Source organism: Bombina bombina, chromosome 9, assembly GCF_027579735.1.
Source record: "Bombina bombina isolate aBomBom1 chromosome 9, aBomBom1.pri, whole genome shotgun sequence".
Classification (NCBI taxonomy): Eukaryota; Metazoa; Chordata; class Amphibia; order Anura; family Bombinatoridae; genus Bombina; species Bombina bombina.
This window is the reverse complement of record NC_069507.1, coordinates 77301242-77319535: the sequence shown is the minus strand read 5'-3', so window position 1 is coordinate 77319535 and position 18294 is coordinate 77301242. Positions and strand designations below refer to the sequence as shown.

The window sequence follows — 18294 nt, the reverse complement described above, 5'->3', positions numbered from 1 at the left end:
AAACTATTAATATCCATATAGCACAAACCAGTAATATACATACAGCACAAACTAGTAAAATCCATACAGCACAAAATAGTAATATACATACAGCACAAACTAGTAATATCCATACAGCACAAACTAGAAATATACATATAGCACAAACTAGTAATATCTGTACAGCACAAAATAGTAATATCCATACATCACAAACTAGTAATATCCATACATCACAAACTAGTAATATACATATAGCACAAACTAGTAATATACATATAGCACAAACTAATAATACCCATACAGCACAAACTAGTAATATCATATAGCACAAACTAGTAATATCCATACAGCACAAACTAGTAATATCTATAAAGAAAAAAAACTAGTAATATCCATATAGCACAAACTAGTAATATCCAAACAGTACAAACTAGTAATTTCCATATAGCACAAACCAGTAATATCCATACAGCCCAAACTAGTAATTTCCATACAGCGCAAACAAGCAATATCCATATAGCGCAAACAAGTAATATCCATATAGCAAAAACTAGCAATATCCATACAGCACAAACTAGTAATATACATATAGCACAAACTAGTAATAAACATAATGCACAAAGTAGTAATATCCATACAGCACAAACTAGTAATACCCATATAGCACATACTAGTAATATCCGTATAGCACAAACTAGTAATATCCGTACAGCACAAACTAGTAATATCCATACAGCACAAACTTGTAATATTCATTCAGCACAAATTAGTAATGTCCATATAGCACAAACTAGTAATATCCATTCAGCACAAACTAGTAATATCCATACAGCACAATCTAGTAATATCCATACAGCACAAACTAGTAATAACCATACAGCACAAACCAGTAATATCCATATAGCACAAACTAGTAATATCCATACAGCACAAACTAGTAATAACCATAAAGCACAATCTAGTAATATCCATACAGCACAAACTAGTAATATCCATATAGCACAAACTAGTAATATCCATACAGCACAAACTAGTAATATCCATATAGCACAAACTAATAATATCCATATAGCACAAACTAATAATATCCATACAGCACAAACTAGTAATATCATATAGCACAAACTAATAATATCCATACAGCACAAACTAGTAATATCCATATAGCACAAACTAATAATATCCATATAGCACAAACTAATAATATCCATACAGCACAAACTAGTAATATCATATAGCACAAACTTGTAATATCCATACAGCACAAACTAGTAATATCCATATAGCACAAACTAGTAATATCCATACAGCACAAACTAGTAATATCCATATAGCACAAACTAGTAATATCCATACAGCACAAACTAATGATATCCATATAGCACAAACTAATAATATCCATACAGCACAAACTAGTAATATCCATATAGCACAAACTAGAAATATACATATAGCACAAACTAGTAATATCCATATAGCAAAAACTAGTAATATCCATATAGCACAAACTAGAAATATCCATATAGCACAAACTAGTAATATCCATATAGCACAAACTAGAAATATACATATAGCACAAACTAGAAATATACATATAGCACAAACTAGAAATATACATATAGCACAAACTAGTAATATCCATATAGCACAAACTAGTAATATCCATATAGCACAAACTTGAAATATACATATAGAACAAACTAGAAATATACATACAGCACAAACTAGTAATATCCATATAGCACAAACTAGTAATATCCATATAGCACAAACTAGTAATATCTATACAGCACAAACTAGTAATATCCATACAGCACAAACTAGTAATATCTATACAGCACAAACTAGTAATATCTATACAGCACAAACCAGTAATATCCATACAGCACAAACCAGTAATATCCATACAGCACAAACTAGTAATATCTATACAGCACAAACTAGTAATATCTATACAGCACAAACCAGTAATATCCATACAGCACAAGCCAGTAATATCCATACAGCACAAACTAGTAATATCTATACAGCACAAACCAGTAATATCCATACAGCACAAACTAGTAATATCCATACAGCACAAACTAGTAATATCTATACAGCACAAACTAGTAATATCTATACAGCACAAACCAGTAATATCCATACAGCACAAACCAGTAATATCCATACAGCACAAACTAGTTATAACCGTACAGCACACACATGCATTTCCTTTGATGTTTTTCATCCAGCCTTTTTTTAATTTCAATAAAATATTTTATTTTATTGTTGTTCTTTCTTATGTTTTAAAGAAAAAAAAAAGATTGCTTCCACATCAATTCAAGCATTCTGTTTATAGTTAAAATAATTACTAAACAAACCACTGAACATGACGACTTGTATATATACTGAATGTCCTCTAATGCGTTTTTTCCTTTTAAAGGAGGCAAGCTGAGTGTGCAAAGACTGCGAGAATCCAGATGGCAATGCCAGCAGGCAAACCATCAATTCCTGCTGCCAATAATCTATATGAAGAGCTTGGTGACAGCACAATGTAAGTACTGAATATAAATAGTTTTCTGAAGAATCACATGAATCAATGAGATAGCAGGAACCGCTGGATATCAGTTACTGTATTTTTCACAAACTGAGATTTACCTTGGTGCCATAATCTTTTACACCGTTCAAACACTTCTATTAAATATGTAAGTAACCAAGCATTTAATACCAGAGCTTACAATATTTTATATCATTTTCTACAACAATGGTTTTGAAGAAATAGCCTTAAGATGCCTAAACATATTTTTCTCACTAGCTGAACTCTATGGAAGACAAATGATGGATCTTTTTTAAGTTTTCTCCATGAAAAGGTTTCATAAGCCTATTTATATAGTTTCATGTAACAGTTTACTGCATACAAATAGTGTTGCTGAAGGATGATATGTTGCTTTAATCTCGGGAAGTGCTCTCACAGTTTGTACAATCCTGAGCCCTCCAATATATTATTTCATAAGACTATTCCAATACAAATTAAGGTAATATTGTCTAAAGTTCATTTAAAGGGGCATAATAATGCATTAGACCATTGTATTATTGTATAAATGTCTGTGTGTGATTATTTATGTGTTTAACCCTCTTAAACGAGCCTCGATCTGAAGAGTCAATCTTAAGATAGATATGGGTGATTGGTATATGTGCTTATGTAGCATCTTTAAAAAAAAGAAAAAGATTTCCGCTGAACACCTTTATTAAAAAATATAATCTTTATTGTCTTAGTTAAAATTAACATAGAGAGAAGGGATAAAAAACCCTGTTCACAGACTAACGCGTTTCGGCTAGGAGAGCCGTATTCATAGTCCATATTTTCTTATTCCTGTTTGGGATTGCAACTCCTGAGCAAATTTGCAAGGGTTAAATATACTTTACATAAAGATGATGATGATGGTAATTATGGGGATGTTGATTAAATACATAGGGGCCAATTTAACAAAGCCCAGGCGGGACAGGGTTCGCTTCTGCAAACTTGTCCGCACGGACAACAAGCTGCCCGCATTTAACATTGCACAAGCAACTGCTTGTTCAATGCTGCTCCTGCTCACGCTAGCAGTAGCGCACAAGTAGGGGCGAATGTGTCCGCAGTGATTTTAATCCACCAGCTAAGATCTGGTGTAAAGGTTCGGAAGCAGCGGTCTAATGACCGCTGCTTCTTAACTATCAGCTGCAGGCTCACTCATGTGAACCGGCAGCGGAGGGCCTCCAAAGATGCATAAGCAGCTTGATAAATGGTGCCCTTATTATATATCAGCAAAATTACAAAATCTCTGCAAGCAAAGTGAATGTTTGAAAAGCATTCAAATATATTAATTGTTATAAAAATTTTCATTGTTTTGCTGTCCAGGTCCGTACCATTTGAAAAAGCCTCTTGAATATGATTATAGTATCTTTCTTGTTCTGGCTAATTATTGACAGATATAATCGAGTTCCTGCACCAATCAAGTAATCACTGTGTATAATGTAGAGTATGGGTACTGGATTCTGTGGAGTGTAGTCAGACATCCCTTGGAACAGTTGGAAACCTTATTTTCTTATTTAAAATATACAGAATTCAATTTTTAGCTTGGCATTCCTTTTAAGAACTGCAGAAGAATTAGAGAAAAATAGGTTTTGTGATATCTAGAGAGAAATTTACCAGTCTGATACTGCCTCTGATGTGGATAAATCACTATGAGGCCCATTTACCAAGCTCCGAATGGAGCTTGTGGGCCCGTGATTCTGGCGACTCTTCAGACTCGCCGGAAACAGCAGTTATGAAGCAGTGGTCTAAAGACCGCTGCTCCATAACCCTGTCCGCCGGCTCTGAGCAGGCGGACAGACATCGCCACAATTCAACCCGATCGAGTATGATCAGGTTGATTGACACCTCCCTGCTGGCGGCCCATTGGCCGCGAGTCTGCAGGGGGCGGCGTTGCACCAGCAGCTCTTGTGAGCTGCTGGTGCAATGCTGAATACGGAGAGCGTATTGCTCTCCGCATTCAGCGATGTTTGTCAGACCTGATCCGCACTGTCGGATCAGGTCCGACAGACATTTGATAATTCGGCCTTTATGCCTCATTTATTCTACATCAGTTTGTTTATATATATATTTATTTTTCTTTTTTTTTTTCTGCCACCCACATGTGAATGTAATAGTAGTTTTTTTATTAAAAGTTGACTCAACGTGAGTCATTATCGGTTTAGATGTTGAAACGTTTTCCCTAAATAGTTCAGTCAGTTCAGTAATTAATTATATATAACGGACATAGTGTGTTATACAATGGCTGTACTTTAAGAAAATTGATTTGAATTGACTTTGAAAGTCAAGAATGCGTACGAATGCTGTTCTCTTACACTGTTCTCACACCGTGATTTTCAGGCGTCTTAGGAATCAAATACAAAGTTCTATCCTTTGCATGTCAAGTAGGCCTTCAGGCTTCTTTTCAAATCACATTTAGTATTAGAAAAGACAAGAAGAAAGTTTCTTTTCTCGAATGCATACTTTCCTAGTAGATTTAATGATACGTAATGAATGACAGTATGATATTTTCCTTGGGTAATTCAAGGGAAGCGGAGATCTGCTGAATTATCAATGAAACAGCACCAATATATATCACTATAACATGTCTTAAAGCTTTTAGAATTACTGACCAATATCTCAAAGGGTCAATATTTCAAAAGAAATTGATATGCAGTGAATATAGGATAAAAGAAACTGAAAATATTGCAAAATGGAACAGCATATCATTTTTCATTACATGTCTAACACAAGCCTTGTAATCATCTTTAAAAGCTAAAATACTGCAGCCTATTGCATTTATATATAACCCCTTTTTTATGTTACTCTGAGTTTATTTACAGAGATTTTAACACTTGGATATCTACTACTTCTTACTTATCCAGTTAGCTAAATATTGATACTATTCATAATAATTATCATAATGTTTAAATAAGGTGTGTTTTTAACTAAGATAACACATAACAGATATTGGATATTATATATATTTGTATATACTGTGTGTGTGTGTATATATATGTATATATATATATATATATATATATATATATATATGTGTGTGTGTTATGGTCAAAGTCACATATTGGGTAATCCTAGGATTACCCGGCTAAAATGGACATTACCCAAGTGGCTGTGGGTAAAGCCGATGTATGATCATAAAGCTCCTCAGAGTGCGGAGTCACTGCATCAAACATATATACAATGCACTGTAATTCCCCCATCATCACTATCCTTTTTGCCTCTGCCTGTGGGGTTCAAGGGGGACAAGGAGGGCAAAATAAATAGTGTGGATGGGGGAATTACAGTAAATCGGGCCTAACCCACAGCCGCTTGGGTAATGTCTGTTTTATCTGGATATATATACTGTATGTATGTGTGTATATATTTATATATATATATATATATATATATATATATATATATATATATATATATATATATATATATATAAAATAGATAGGAGGCGGCACTCACTGGTCTTTCCAAAGTGTACTTTAATTGAACAAATTGACGTTTTGGGGACACACTCCCCTTCCTCGAAACGTCACTTTGTTCAATTAAAGTACACTTTGGAAAGACCAGTGAGTGCCGCCTCCTATCTATTATATTTAACCGTTGGCACCCTGGCAGTTGCTATTGTGGTGAGAGTGCTCTTTTTTGGAAATATATATATATTATAATTATTATTATCATTAATATAATTAATTATATAAGTCATTATTAGTTTAGATTTTGAAACATTATTATCATTAATATAATTCATATATGTTTAATGTTTCTGTTTCCTGTGTAATAGCCACCATATTTATACTGTCTATATCTATGTTCATTTGCTAATTTTCATGCTTCTCTCATTTTCTAAAGTTATTTTTGTGTTTAATTTCAGTTTTCATGCTAATGTTCATCTTCTGTTTCTTCATTCTCTTTTTCTTTTCATTTTTTTGTTATTTTCATTCTTCTTCCAACTATGGATTCACAGCTTTCAGTAAGTAAATGAATGCTAGAATAGATTTTTAATGACGCCCACTCTGTAGGGGCTTTCTTAGAAAAAAAATTAAATACTTAATTGTAATAATAGGTTTTTAAGAGTTTGGGCTTAAGAGAGTCATTATATATGAGTAAGGATACAATGTTTAATACAAAGGAATGCATTGGACAGAAGATTAACAGGATACTTTGGGAATTATTTGATAATATTCCTGACTTCCCATCAAACTTGTAAAGGGACTTCTCAAAAATACAATTTGACAGGTTAAAATATTTTTTTAACTTATTTGGAAGAAAGTTACTTCTACAAATATTTCTAAAAAAAAACTTACTATATAAAAAACTAGAATATATATATATATATATGAAAAAAACTTGCACTCTCTGGTCTTTTCAACAAATAGTTTACTGTGAACAGTCATATATATAAATAAATGTGTGAGCATGTATTAAACAGCATTATTAATAATAACATATTTAATATATTTAAATTACATATATATGCATTACATGAATAAATTAAAGAGGTTTAGATTTAATCACTTCACTTATTCATGAAAATTGCCTTAATCATTTTTTTACAAGTGTATAATAAATATTTACACCTGCTACAAATATTTACTTCTCTTCTAAAAATAGCAAGCTGGCAGGTACAAAGTAAATAAAATCCCTAACTTAAGCATTTAAAGGGACATGGAACAACATTTTTCTTTCATAATTCAGATGGAGAATACCATTTTGAACATTATTCCAATTTACTTCTATTAACTAATTTGCTTCATTATTTAGCTATACTTTGTTGAAGAAATAACAGTGCACATGGGTTAGCCAGTAACACGATGCATCTTTGTGCAGCCACCAATTAGCATGTATGGAGCATATTTAGATATGCTTTTCAACAATTAATTAAGCACATTAGATAATAGAAGTAAACTGGAAAGTTGTTTAAATTTGCCTGCTTCTTCTGAATCATAAAAGAAAAAAATTGGGTTTCATGACCCTAAATTTCATGGATTAGACAAGATAGCTTGATAATATAATATTTCTCAAATCAAAATGACTATTTGTGTTTAATAACCAACTTAACTATTTTTGGATATGCAAGTTGGTTGCTAAATATGACTTGCATTTACAAAATAGCTAAGGTGAGAATTTCTCTCCAATTCAGAGCAAGTTTGCTTAAAGGGACAGTCTAGGCCAAAATAAACTTTCATGATTCAGATAGAGCATGTAATTTTAAACAATTTTCCAATTTACTTTTAGCACCAATTTTGCTTTGTTCTCTTGGTATTCTTAGTTGAAAGCTTAACCTAGGAGGTTCATATGCTAATTTCTTAGACTTCGAAGCCCACCTCTTTCAGATTGCATTTTAACAGTTTTTCACCACTAGAGGATGTTAGTTCACATATTTCATATAGATAACACTGTGCTCGTGCACGTGAAGTAATCTGGGAGCAGGCACTGATTGGCTAGACTGCAAGTCTGTCAAAAGAACTGAAAAAAGGGGCAGTTTGCAGAGGCTTAGATACAAGATAATCACAGAGGTTAAAAGTATATTATTATAACTGTGTTGGTTATGCAAAACTGGGAAATGGGTAATAAAGGGATTATCTATCTTTTAAAACAATAAAAATTCTGGTGTAGACTGTCCCTTTAAGTTAGATGATTGTAAGTCCATAATTTGCATCCTTGTAATAATAAAGAAACTACATATCTTTCACAGTCAAACAAATACATCCTTAAAGGGACAGTCAAGTCCAAAAAAACTTTCATGATTCAAATAGGGCATGTAATTTTAAACAACTTTCCAATTGACTTTTATCACCAATTTTGCTTTGTTCTCTTGGTATTTTTAGTTGAAAGCTAAACCTTGGAGGTTCATATGCTAATTTCTTAGACCTTGAAGGCCGCCTCTAACCTAAATGCATTTTAAATAACATTGAGCTCATGCACGTGAATTTACCGAGGAGTGAGCACTGATTGGCTAAAATGCAAGTCTGTCAAAAGAACTGAATTAGCGGGCAGTCTGCAGAGGCTTAGATACAAGGGGTAAAAAGTATATTATTATAACTGTGTTGGTTGTATAAAACTTGGGAATGGGTAATAAAGGGATTATCTATCTATCTATCTTTTAAAACAACAAACATTCTGGTGTTGACTGTCCCTTTGAGACTATGGTTGCAAATGTTTCCACAGCAAAAATGTGAAATAGACATAGAAGACAAGTGTTTGCTATAGAAAGTTATTATCATGACAATTATTTAGCATTTACTAGCAGGTAGGATAGTCAGGATCTCAATTGATCTAACTCTTGAAGGGTAGTGCTGATATTAAAATTAGTTAAACCCGCTTTAATGATTTAAAGGGACAGTCTACACCAGAATTTTTATTGTTTTAAAAGATAGATAATCCCTTTATTACCCATTCCCCAGTTTTGCATAACAAACACAGCTATATTAATACACTTTTAACCCCTGTGATTATCTTGTATCTAAGCCTCTGCAAACTGCCCCTTTATTTCAGTTCTTTTGACAGACTTGCATTTAAGCCAATCAGTGCCTGCTCCCAGATAACTTCACATGCATGAGCACAGTGTTATCTATATGAAACACATGAACTAACACGCTCTAGTGGTGAAAAACTGTTAAAATGCATTCTGAAAAGAAGGGGCCTTCAAGGTCTAAGAAATTAGCATATGAACCTCCTAGGTTAAGCTTTCAACAAAGGGAAACTGAACCCAAATTTTTTCTTTCGTGATTCAGATAGAGCATGAAATTTTAAGCAACTTTCTAATTACTCCTATTATCAAATATTCTTTATTCTCTTGGTATCTTTATTTGAAATGCAAGAATGTAAATTTAGATGCCGACCCATTTTTAGTGAACAACCTAGTTTGTCCTTGCTGATTGGAGGATAAATTAATCCACCAATCAAAAACTGCTGTCCAGAGTACTGAACCAAGAAAAAAGCTTAGATGCCTTCTTTTTCATATAAAGATAGCAAGAGAACGATGAAACATTGATAATAGGAGTAAATTAGAAAGCTGCTTAAAATTGCATGCTCTATCTGAATCACAAAAGAAAAAATTTGGGTTTAGTGTCCCTTAAGAATACCAAGAGAACAAAGCAAAATTGGTGATAAAAGTAAATTGGAAAATTGTTTAAAATTACATGCCCTGTCTGAATCATGAAAGTTTATATTGGACTAGACTGTCCCTTTAATTTAATTTTCATTTAAAATTTCAGTACTTTAAAAAAAAAAAAAAAAAAAATGTTTTAATATGTGGATTAAAAATATTTTTTTTCCATTTAAATATCAGTTTAATGCACCATATTTGAAGGAATATTGTAGAGAAAAACAAAGTATAACAAGAGAAATAATTTTAAAAAGTTAACTTGATTTGAATGTATATATATATAAATTTACATAATATAAACATATCTATAAACATATATTTATATATTATATAAACTTATAATTTTACAGACCATAGTTTGCACCTATATGTGACTTCTGCTTTGTAAATGTCATATTTAGTTCACAGAGATAGAAAAATAATAGAAATGCATAACTCCCTTAAAGAAGATTGTTTTATTCTTGCAATTAAGCATAACAAACTGAATTCTTAACATGTAAAATTAATTTGATTTCCATGCATGCATTCTTTTATGAATTAAATATAACAAAAGGGACAAATAAAACACAAACTATCATAATCAATAAAAGTCTTTATACATTCATTTCAGCAGGGATTTTTCCCAATTAAAACACCTCTAGATAGATGTAATTTAAAATTCTAATGTTGGTAATAGCAAGGATTCATTGGCAAATGTACTGTTTTTTAAAGAGTTACAAATACTGAAATTAATATCAAAATAGACTGGACTGTATTCTACGCAATCCAATAAACTAAGTTAAGTTTCCAGTATAATATTTGTTAGGATCACATTAAATATTTTCATACAAATTAATTTTTAATTATTTCAGTATATAGCTCACATTTAACATAATCATTAGAAGTTATTTTTATACATAAAAAGAAATCAAATATATTTATTGAAATGCAAAACTATTGTTAAAGGGACAGTCAGCTCAAACTGTTATATTTTTTAAAAAGGTATATAATCCATTTATTACCCATTCTACAGTTTTGCATTACCAATATGGTCATATTAATATACTTTTTACCTCTGTGATTACCTTTGACAGCCCCCTGGTCACATGACTTTAATTATTATCTATTAACTTGCATTTTATCCAATTAGTGTAGTGTCTGCCACAAACCACGGGTGTTAGCACAATGTTTTCTAAATGGCTCACATGAACTAACACTCCCCTGTTGTGAAAAGCTAATAAAAAAGCATGTATAAAGAGGCTGTCTTTAGTAGCTTAGAAAGAGGCAGAAATTTAGAGGTTTAAAGGTTATAAAGTTTATTAATATAACAATGTTACTTGTGCAAAGCTGGGGAATGGGTAGAACAGGCATTATCTATCTTTTTTAAACAAAAACAATTTTGATGTTGACTTTCCCTTTAAGTAGTCCACACATTTTTATACTTCAGTTACTGTTCTTTAGACTAGACAGTGTAGTATTTTGTGCTATTTAGCTGTATACTCTTCATTAAGAAAAGCTGATGGTATCTTAAAAAGCTTATATTAAAGAGCGTTCTCACAGTTAATACATGTCAATGCATATTTCTAAAGACTTGTTGTTTATTGCAAAACAATTCAAGTCTAAGGGCTATAGTCATAAAGCCTGACATGAACCAATGAAAATTATATTATCCATTGAGATCAGCAACTAAATTGTGGGAACATTTTTAAATTTCTATGTATAATAATGGGTTACTATTGAATTTTATTTTCACTGGATAAAAGTTTCTTATCTTAAAGTGATACTAAATTCATAATTTTTTCTTTCATGATTTGGATAGAGCATGCAATTTCAAGCGACTTCCTAATGAAAACTTAGGAACTGGCCCATTTTAGGTTCAGCACCTGGGTACCACTTGCTTATTGGTGGCTAAATCTAGCGCCCAATCAGCAAGCACTATTCAGGGTGCTGAACCAAAAATGGTCCGGCTCCTAAGCTTTCATTTCTGCTTTTTCAAATAAAGATATCAAGAGAATGAAGAAAAATTGATAATAGGAGTGAATTAGAAAGTTATTTAAAATTGCATGCTCTATCTGAATCATAAAAAAAACATTTAATGGATACACCATTTGGAAAACACATTTAGACAAATCTTACAATATCAATTTAACCAGTCATACATCTAAGGAAAATGTTTATTTTTCAAGCAATAAGGAGCAAAAATGCAGAAATATGCAGAAATATTTATTGGAATTGCTCTTTAATATAAGCGTCCATATTAAGTTGCTCACAGTGTTTCTATAATAGTAGTTTAGTAGTGTATTTATTAGCGTTAGTTCTTATTTTCTGTTATTACCTTTTCCTTAGTTCTGTTATCTTCTGTTTGTTAAGTCTTTTTCTTTTCTACTATTTTCAACAAAGCAGGATGAAAAAGTCATTTTTACATGAAGGTGATCGACAAAGACTTATAAGTAATTTGGCTTCTCGTGCTATTGAGGCTCACAAACAATCTAGTGTCAGTGGATATCTGAACAATAACTTTCCAAAGTCTGCAAGTAATATTACATTTCTCTCTGATGTCAATCCTCTGACCACCCAGAATCCTTTGTATGTGGAAGGTGTTGGTCAGAGTCCTGACATGTCTGGATTAACATGGAGAAATAAATTCACAATTGACGAATTTTCACCTTCAAGATTAGCATTAAAAGATTCTCTGTTAAAGCTAAACTCAGAGGGCATGCAACGTGCTTGGACACTTCCAACATGTTTTGCTAAGAAGCATGTCTATGATATTCTTAGTAGTCCAGTTATTATGGATCCAATACAGTGCCAGCAAAAAAGTACTCAGATTGACTGTGAAACAATTGAAAGTTCTCCAACTACTGACTGTCCTAAGCTTTTGTTGGAGAAATCTCCAAATAGCAAATTGACTGTGAAAGAGCAGGCCAGGCAATTTGAACAAAATGCTCGGTATGATAGTAAACAAAGAAAGTCATGTGAATATAATGACTTTTTTCCACCAACAGAGGCAAACATCAATCTAGAATCTACAGAAACAACCCCTAAACCTTCTCTTGCTATTTCACGTCATATTTCTTCTTCATCATCACCACAACATGTATTTGATGCTTCTGTATCTTCAGTCTTTCCTTCAATTTTAATTACTCCTTCATCCTACTCAGAAGATGTTTCTCCACCACCAACTCGTAAACCAACACCACCTTCAGTTAGAAAAAGCTTGGAAATTGATAAGACCTTACTCTGTGTTGAAAATGAACAGATTTTAGAAAACATTATTCCAGATCCGCCAAAGTCTCCACCTCCAATTCCACCACCTCTGTCTAACTTACCAATCTCTCTACCATCTACCATTTTGTTACCATCTCCACCTTCTTTTTTAGCACCATTAAATCTACCACCTGTTCAGGAGGAACCACTTCAACCATCTCCTCCAACTGCACAACATCTTTCCTCTCTTCCACCGCCTCCTGCCCTTTTAGCCCCACCAGCCCCCCCTCTTCCACTGCAACTTTTAACTCCTAGTCTTTCCCAGAACTCTTTATACTCCTTAAATTTGCCTACTCCAGGGAGCAAGCTTTCTCCCATAAAAATGCCATTACCAGAAGCTCCACACCTAGAACCTAGCAATCGCAAAGAACCAAAGGGAATTCTCAGAACTATCCAAAATTTGGCAGACATTGAAAAATCTGTAGCCAACATGTATAGTCAAATAGACAAAAATAATGCTTTATCAAAACAGAGAGCTAAATCTGGAAATCTTGCAGTAGCAGTTGTTCAAAGTACACAAACTCTTCCTGAACATGAAAAACTAAATGGGAACTTGGGTTGTGTTGTTGAGGAGCTTGAAAAAAGATTTCCTTCTCAATCCACTGCTCTATAAAATCCTTTTTTGGAAGACAGTTCTAGCCAATCTGCCCAAACAAACAATGTCAAAAAGGTTTAAAGACATTTTCCAGCATCCAAAGTACTAAGGGAAAATTCTCAGAGTATAAAAACATTTTAGGACATTACAGAACCCAAAAGACTCATTTAATTTAACATTACCGTGAATTGCACTTTTGACAGAACAATGTATTTAACACTCACATTTGAAACTGAGAAGAATTTCAAATAAATATTTAAAATCTTACAAGTACCTTGTCTTTGTTAAATGTGTGTACAATTAACATTCCAGTAACAATGACTGTGTACAAAATCTTTTATGTTTTAATTTATATTTTATAAGAGAAGCTAAAAATTAACCCCAAGAGTTGTTGTTTTAGCAGGAATCTAGCTTTGTATTTTATATCACACCATTTTATAGTAACAAATATATTATATTAAAATATAATTCACACATAGGGGTATGCTGCTTTTTCCGCATGAGCCTTCCAGCTCACCAGAAACAGGAGTTAAGAAGCAGCGGTGTTAACTCGTCCACCACATTTTAGGTGGCAGAGTGCAATCATCCCAATCCAATCGGGATCATTGACACCCCCAGCTAGCGGCCGATTACCCGTGAATGTGCAGGGGGCGGTATTGCACAAGTATTTCTAGTGATGCAATGTTACATGCAGACAGCATATGCTGTCTGCATTTAGTGATGCAGGGCGGACATGATTCCCTACAGAAAATCATGTCCAACCAGGGTTTGATAAATCTACCCCTTAGAAACAAAGGCATTTCACTAGTGTTTTAATTCAAGTATTAATATTGTTTGCAGTATACAGATTTATAGTTTTTTTCTGTGCCAGTTTCCAAGATCAATCTGCTTTTCAGCTACAGTCAACTTATATAATATCAACCTACCAGTTTTCCTTCATAATAACAAGTCTTCTTTCTACTGTGTCACTGAGGACAGAAGTCTGTAGTTCTCAATAACAATATATCCTGGCAAGGGTATACTTTTATGTAAGCGATAAGTAGTCATTTTTTATAATACTTAACAACAGTACAATAATGTCAAAGTTAGAAAACAGAAGTGAACTGGAATTTTTTTTAAATTGAATTATCTATCTGAATGGTGAAGGAGGAAAAAAATGTTTTTTATGTCCTTTAGCAAGTAATTAAGGTAAGTATTGCATATTATGGTCAAGTATTAAAGGATGATTGAATACAGTAGAATTGCATAATCAACAAGCGCATAATAAAAAGACAAACTTCAAAATGTATTTCAATTTGCCACCCCCTGTATCATGTGACTGCCATCAGCCAATCCCAGACTCGTACATATACACTGTGAACTTCTGCACATGCTCAGTAGTAGCTGGTACCTTAGAAAATGTGTATATTAAAAACTATATACACAATGATAATGGAAGTAGATTGGAAATCCTATTAAAACGGTATGCTCTATCTGAATCATGAAAATTTAATTTTGACTTTGGTGTCTCTTTATCATGTGTTTGGTATGAAAACAATGAGTTTTATCAGAGGTTAAAAAGTGGGGCTAAATGAACTTAACTTTGTGATATGCTACTTATTGTTATGGAAGACAATGAGAATATCTAATATGTGGGATAAGGTTCAGTTGCAGTGGGTGCCATTTTTTATTTATGGCTTCCTGTTGTGAAAAAATATGCTAAATTTGAAAATTGTAACCCCTTCTTGCTGCAAATGGCTTCCCTAACTGGGTTCTAATTATTTAAACCTTCAAAACCAGTATATGAGCTTTTTCAATTGGAATAGTTCATATAATAGTCCAGTTAAAGAGACTTTGTACTTCGGTTAATCCAAAATTTTTGTCCTGAATATTCAAGGAAATTAGTTTGGCCATATACTCGTTCATTATTCAGTATTCGTTTAGATTAAAACAAAACAAATACTTAATTTTAGTTAAACATTTACATTTGTTTTTGTTAAAATTAATGTAAATGTTCAAAGCTACAGGTGAAAAATGTACATGTAGCTAGAATACTTACCTTAACATGTTCTGGAGAGCGCACTAACCTAATCCTCTTCTTGACAGAGAACGCTCTCTGTTCCCAGAACATGCACTAACTTTAGTGCAGGTCCTAGGAGCCAAGCTCGCTAAGCCTACTGTTAGTGCAGCCGGGCTAAAAGAAAAGAGGATTTGGTTAGCGCACTCTCCAGAGCGTGTTATGCTAAGTATTAACCCTTTAATGAAATTTAAAGGAAACTAATGAATACTAAAGATTTTCCTTGGCATTTTTTGTTTTCTTGAATCTTTGGTGCAGTCATTTGGATATTCGTTTAGTTAAATCTAATGCACATCTCTGGTAAAAACTGTTTAAATTGAAACTAATACAGCAGTATCAGTTGTGTGCTACCTACTAATGCTTATTGGCTGATAGATCTTGCTGAGTGCCTAAAACCCAATGAGCACTAAGAGGAATTGCCTGAAAGCCATTGCGCATTAGTAGAAGCGTCTCTCAGCTGAATTGCATTAGTGGGAAATACTTATTAGTTAGTGAAGATTAGTAGGATATACACAAATGATACTGCTGTATTAATTTAATTTAATTTCATATTCAATTTAATAAGCATTTACTTCACATTTCCATAGACAAGAATATGTTTAAAAGACCAATAAATAACATACTCAACACATGCATAATAAAAAGACAATGCAATAACACATACTCTTATTTCAAATGAGCAGTAGATTATTTGTCCTTTGATTGCCCTGCAGCTGTATCATGTGACAGCTGTCAGGCCAATCACAGACTTATATATGTATACACTGTGAAATTATGCACATGCTTAATATATGCACGTAAAATGTTTGCTCATAATTTCATAATGGAAGTAAATTGGAAATTGCTTTAAAATTGCATGTTCCATGTGTATCTGATTTATGAATGTCTAATATTGACGTTAGTGTCCCTTTAAATATTGCTCTTTTCATATGGATTACAAAAAAGTAGAGTACAGTATCTTTTAATTAAAGTAATTAGAACAATGTTTTCTCAATGAAGAGGAAGCTATCTTTAATAACTATAAAAACTCTGTTGTTTATGCAGTTACATTAGCAAGTGCCAACAAATGACTACTATATGATAAGTTTTCACTGAACAACCCTCTCTCACAGATTTTCTAAGTAATCTCCCTTCCAGTACAAATCCCCAGCGCAAAGCCCTTAAAATATGATGTTGTATTGTAAAATTAGACTGTCACAATGCATTCTGATTTTCCCTATACATTAGGGTTCCTGAAGTGTTAAAAAAAAAATCTTTATTTGTATCCAAAATTTTACATTTTACTCTCACTAAAAAAGAATGCCTATTTCTCCTTATGTACTGCATATTAGCCCATAAGGGTACATTTTTTGATAGATTATTTAAAACTAGTCCTAAAGCCCATTCACATGGGCCATTTTTTGCAGTACAGCGGTCCCACCCCTTGCTCTCTCTCCCTCCCCCTCTCTTTTGCTCTTTCTCTCTCTCTCTCCCCCTCTCTTTTGTGCTCTCTCTCGCTCCACCTATCTTTTGCTCTCTCTCTCCCCCCTCTCTTTTGATCTCTCTCTCCCCCCCTCTCTTTTGCTCTTTCCCCTCTCTTATGCTCCCTCTCTCCCCCTCTCTTTTGCTTTCTCTCCCCCTCTCTTTTGCTTTCTCTCCTCCCTCTGTTTTGCACTCTCTCTCTCCCCCCTCTATTTTCTTTCTCTCCCCCCTCTGTTTTGCACTCTCTCTCCCCCCTCTCTTTTGCACTCTCTCTCTCTCCCCTCCTCTCTTTTGCGCTCTCTCTCACCCTCTCTTTTGTGTGTTCTCTTTCTCCCCCTTCTCTTCTTTTGCTCTATCTCCCCCTCTCTTTTGTGCTCTCTCTCTCCCCCCTCTCTTTTGTGCTCTCTCTCTCCCCCCTTTTTTGTGCTTTCTCTCCCCCACTCTTTTGTTCTCTCTCCCCCTCTCTTTTGTGCTTTCTTTCCCCCCTCTCTTTTGTGCTCTCTCCCCCCTCTCTTTTGTGCTCTCTCTCTCTCCTCCCTCTCTTTTTTACTCTCTCCCCCTCTCTTTTGCGCTCTCTCTCTCCCCCTCTCTTCTTTTGCTTTCTCGCCCCCCTCTCTTTTGTGCTCTTTCTCTACCCCCTCTCTTGTGTGCTCTCTCTCTACCCCCTCTCTTTTGTGCTCTCTCTCCCCCTCTCTTATGTGCTCTCTCTCCCCCCTTCTCTTTTGTGCTCTCTCTCCCCCTTCTCTTTTGTGTTCACTCTCCCCCCTCTCTTTTGTACTCTCTCTCTCCCCCCTATCTTTTGCGCTCTCTTTCTCCCCCCTCTCTTCTTTTGCTCTATCTCCCCCTCTCTTTTGTGCTCTCTCTCTCCCCCCTCTCTTTCGTGCTCTCTCCCCCCTTTCTTTTGTGCTCTCTCTCCCCCACTCTTTCGTGCTCTCTCTCCCCCTCTCTTTTGTGCTTTCTCTCCCCCCTCTCTTTTGTGCTCTCTCTCTCCCGCTCTCTTTTGTGCTCTCTCCCCCCTCTCTTTTGGGCTCCCTCTCCCCCCTCTCTTTTGTGCTATCTCTCTCCCTCTCTCTTTTGCTCTCTCTCCCCCTCTCTTTTGCACTCTCTCTCCCCCCTCTCTTCTGCACTCTCTCTCTCCCTCTCTTCTTTTGCTCTACCTCCCCCTGTCTTCTTTTGCTCTCTCGCCCCCCTCTCTTTTGTGCTCTTTCTCTACCCCCTCTTTTTTGTGCTCTCTCTCCCCCCCCTCTCTTTGTGCTCTCTCTCCCCTTCTCTTTTGTGCTCACTCCCCCCTCTCTTTT

The 18294-nt window shown here is 34.3% G+C and overlaps 1 protein-coding gene across 1 annotated transcript in view; it reads left to right on the top strand.

Moving 5' to 3' along the window:
• Positions 1–18294, top strand: part of PCDH15 (protocadherin related 15) — a 1588775-nt gene that overhangs the window by 1505889 nt on the left and 64592 nt on the right. Inside the window, exon 29 of the mRNA XM_053692906.1 lies at positions 2408–2518. Within this exon, the coding sequence (XP_053548881.1) occupies positions 2408–2518 (111 nt within the window). The remainder of the gene's footprint in view (positions 1–2407; positions 2519–18294) is intronic.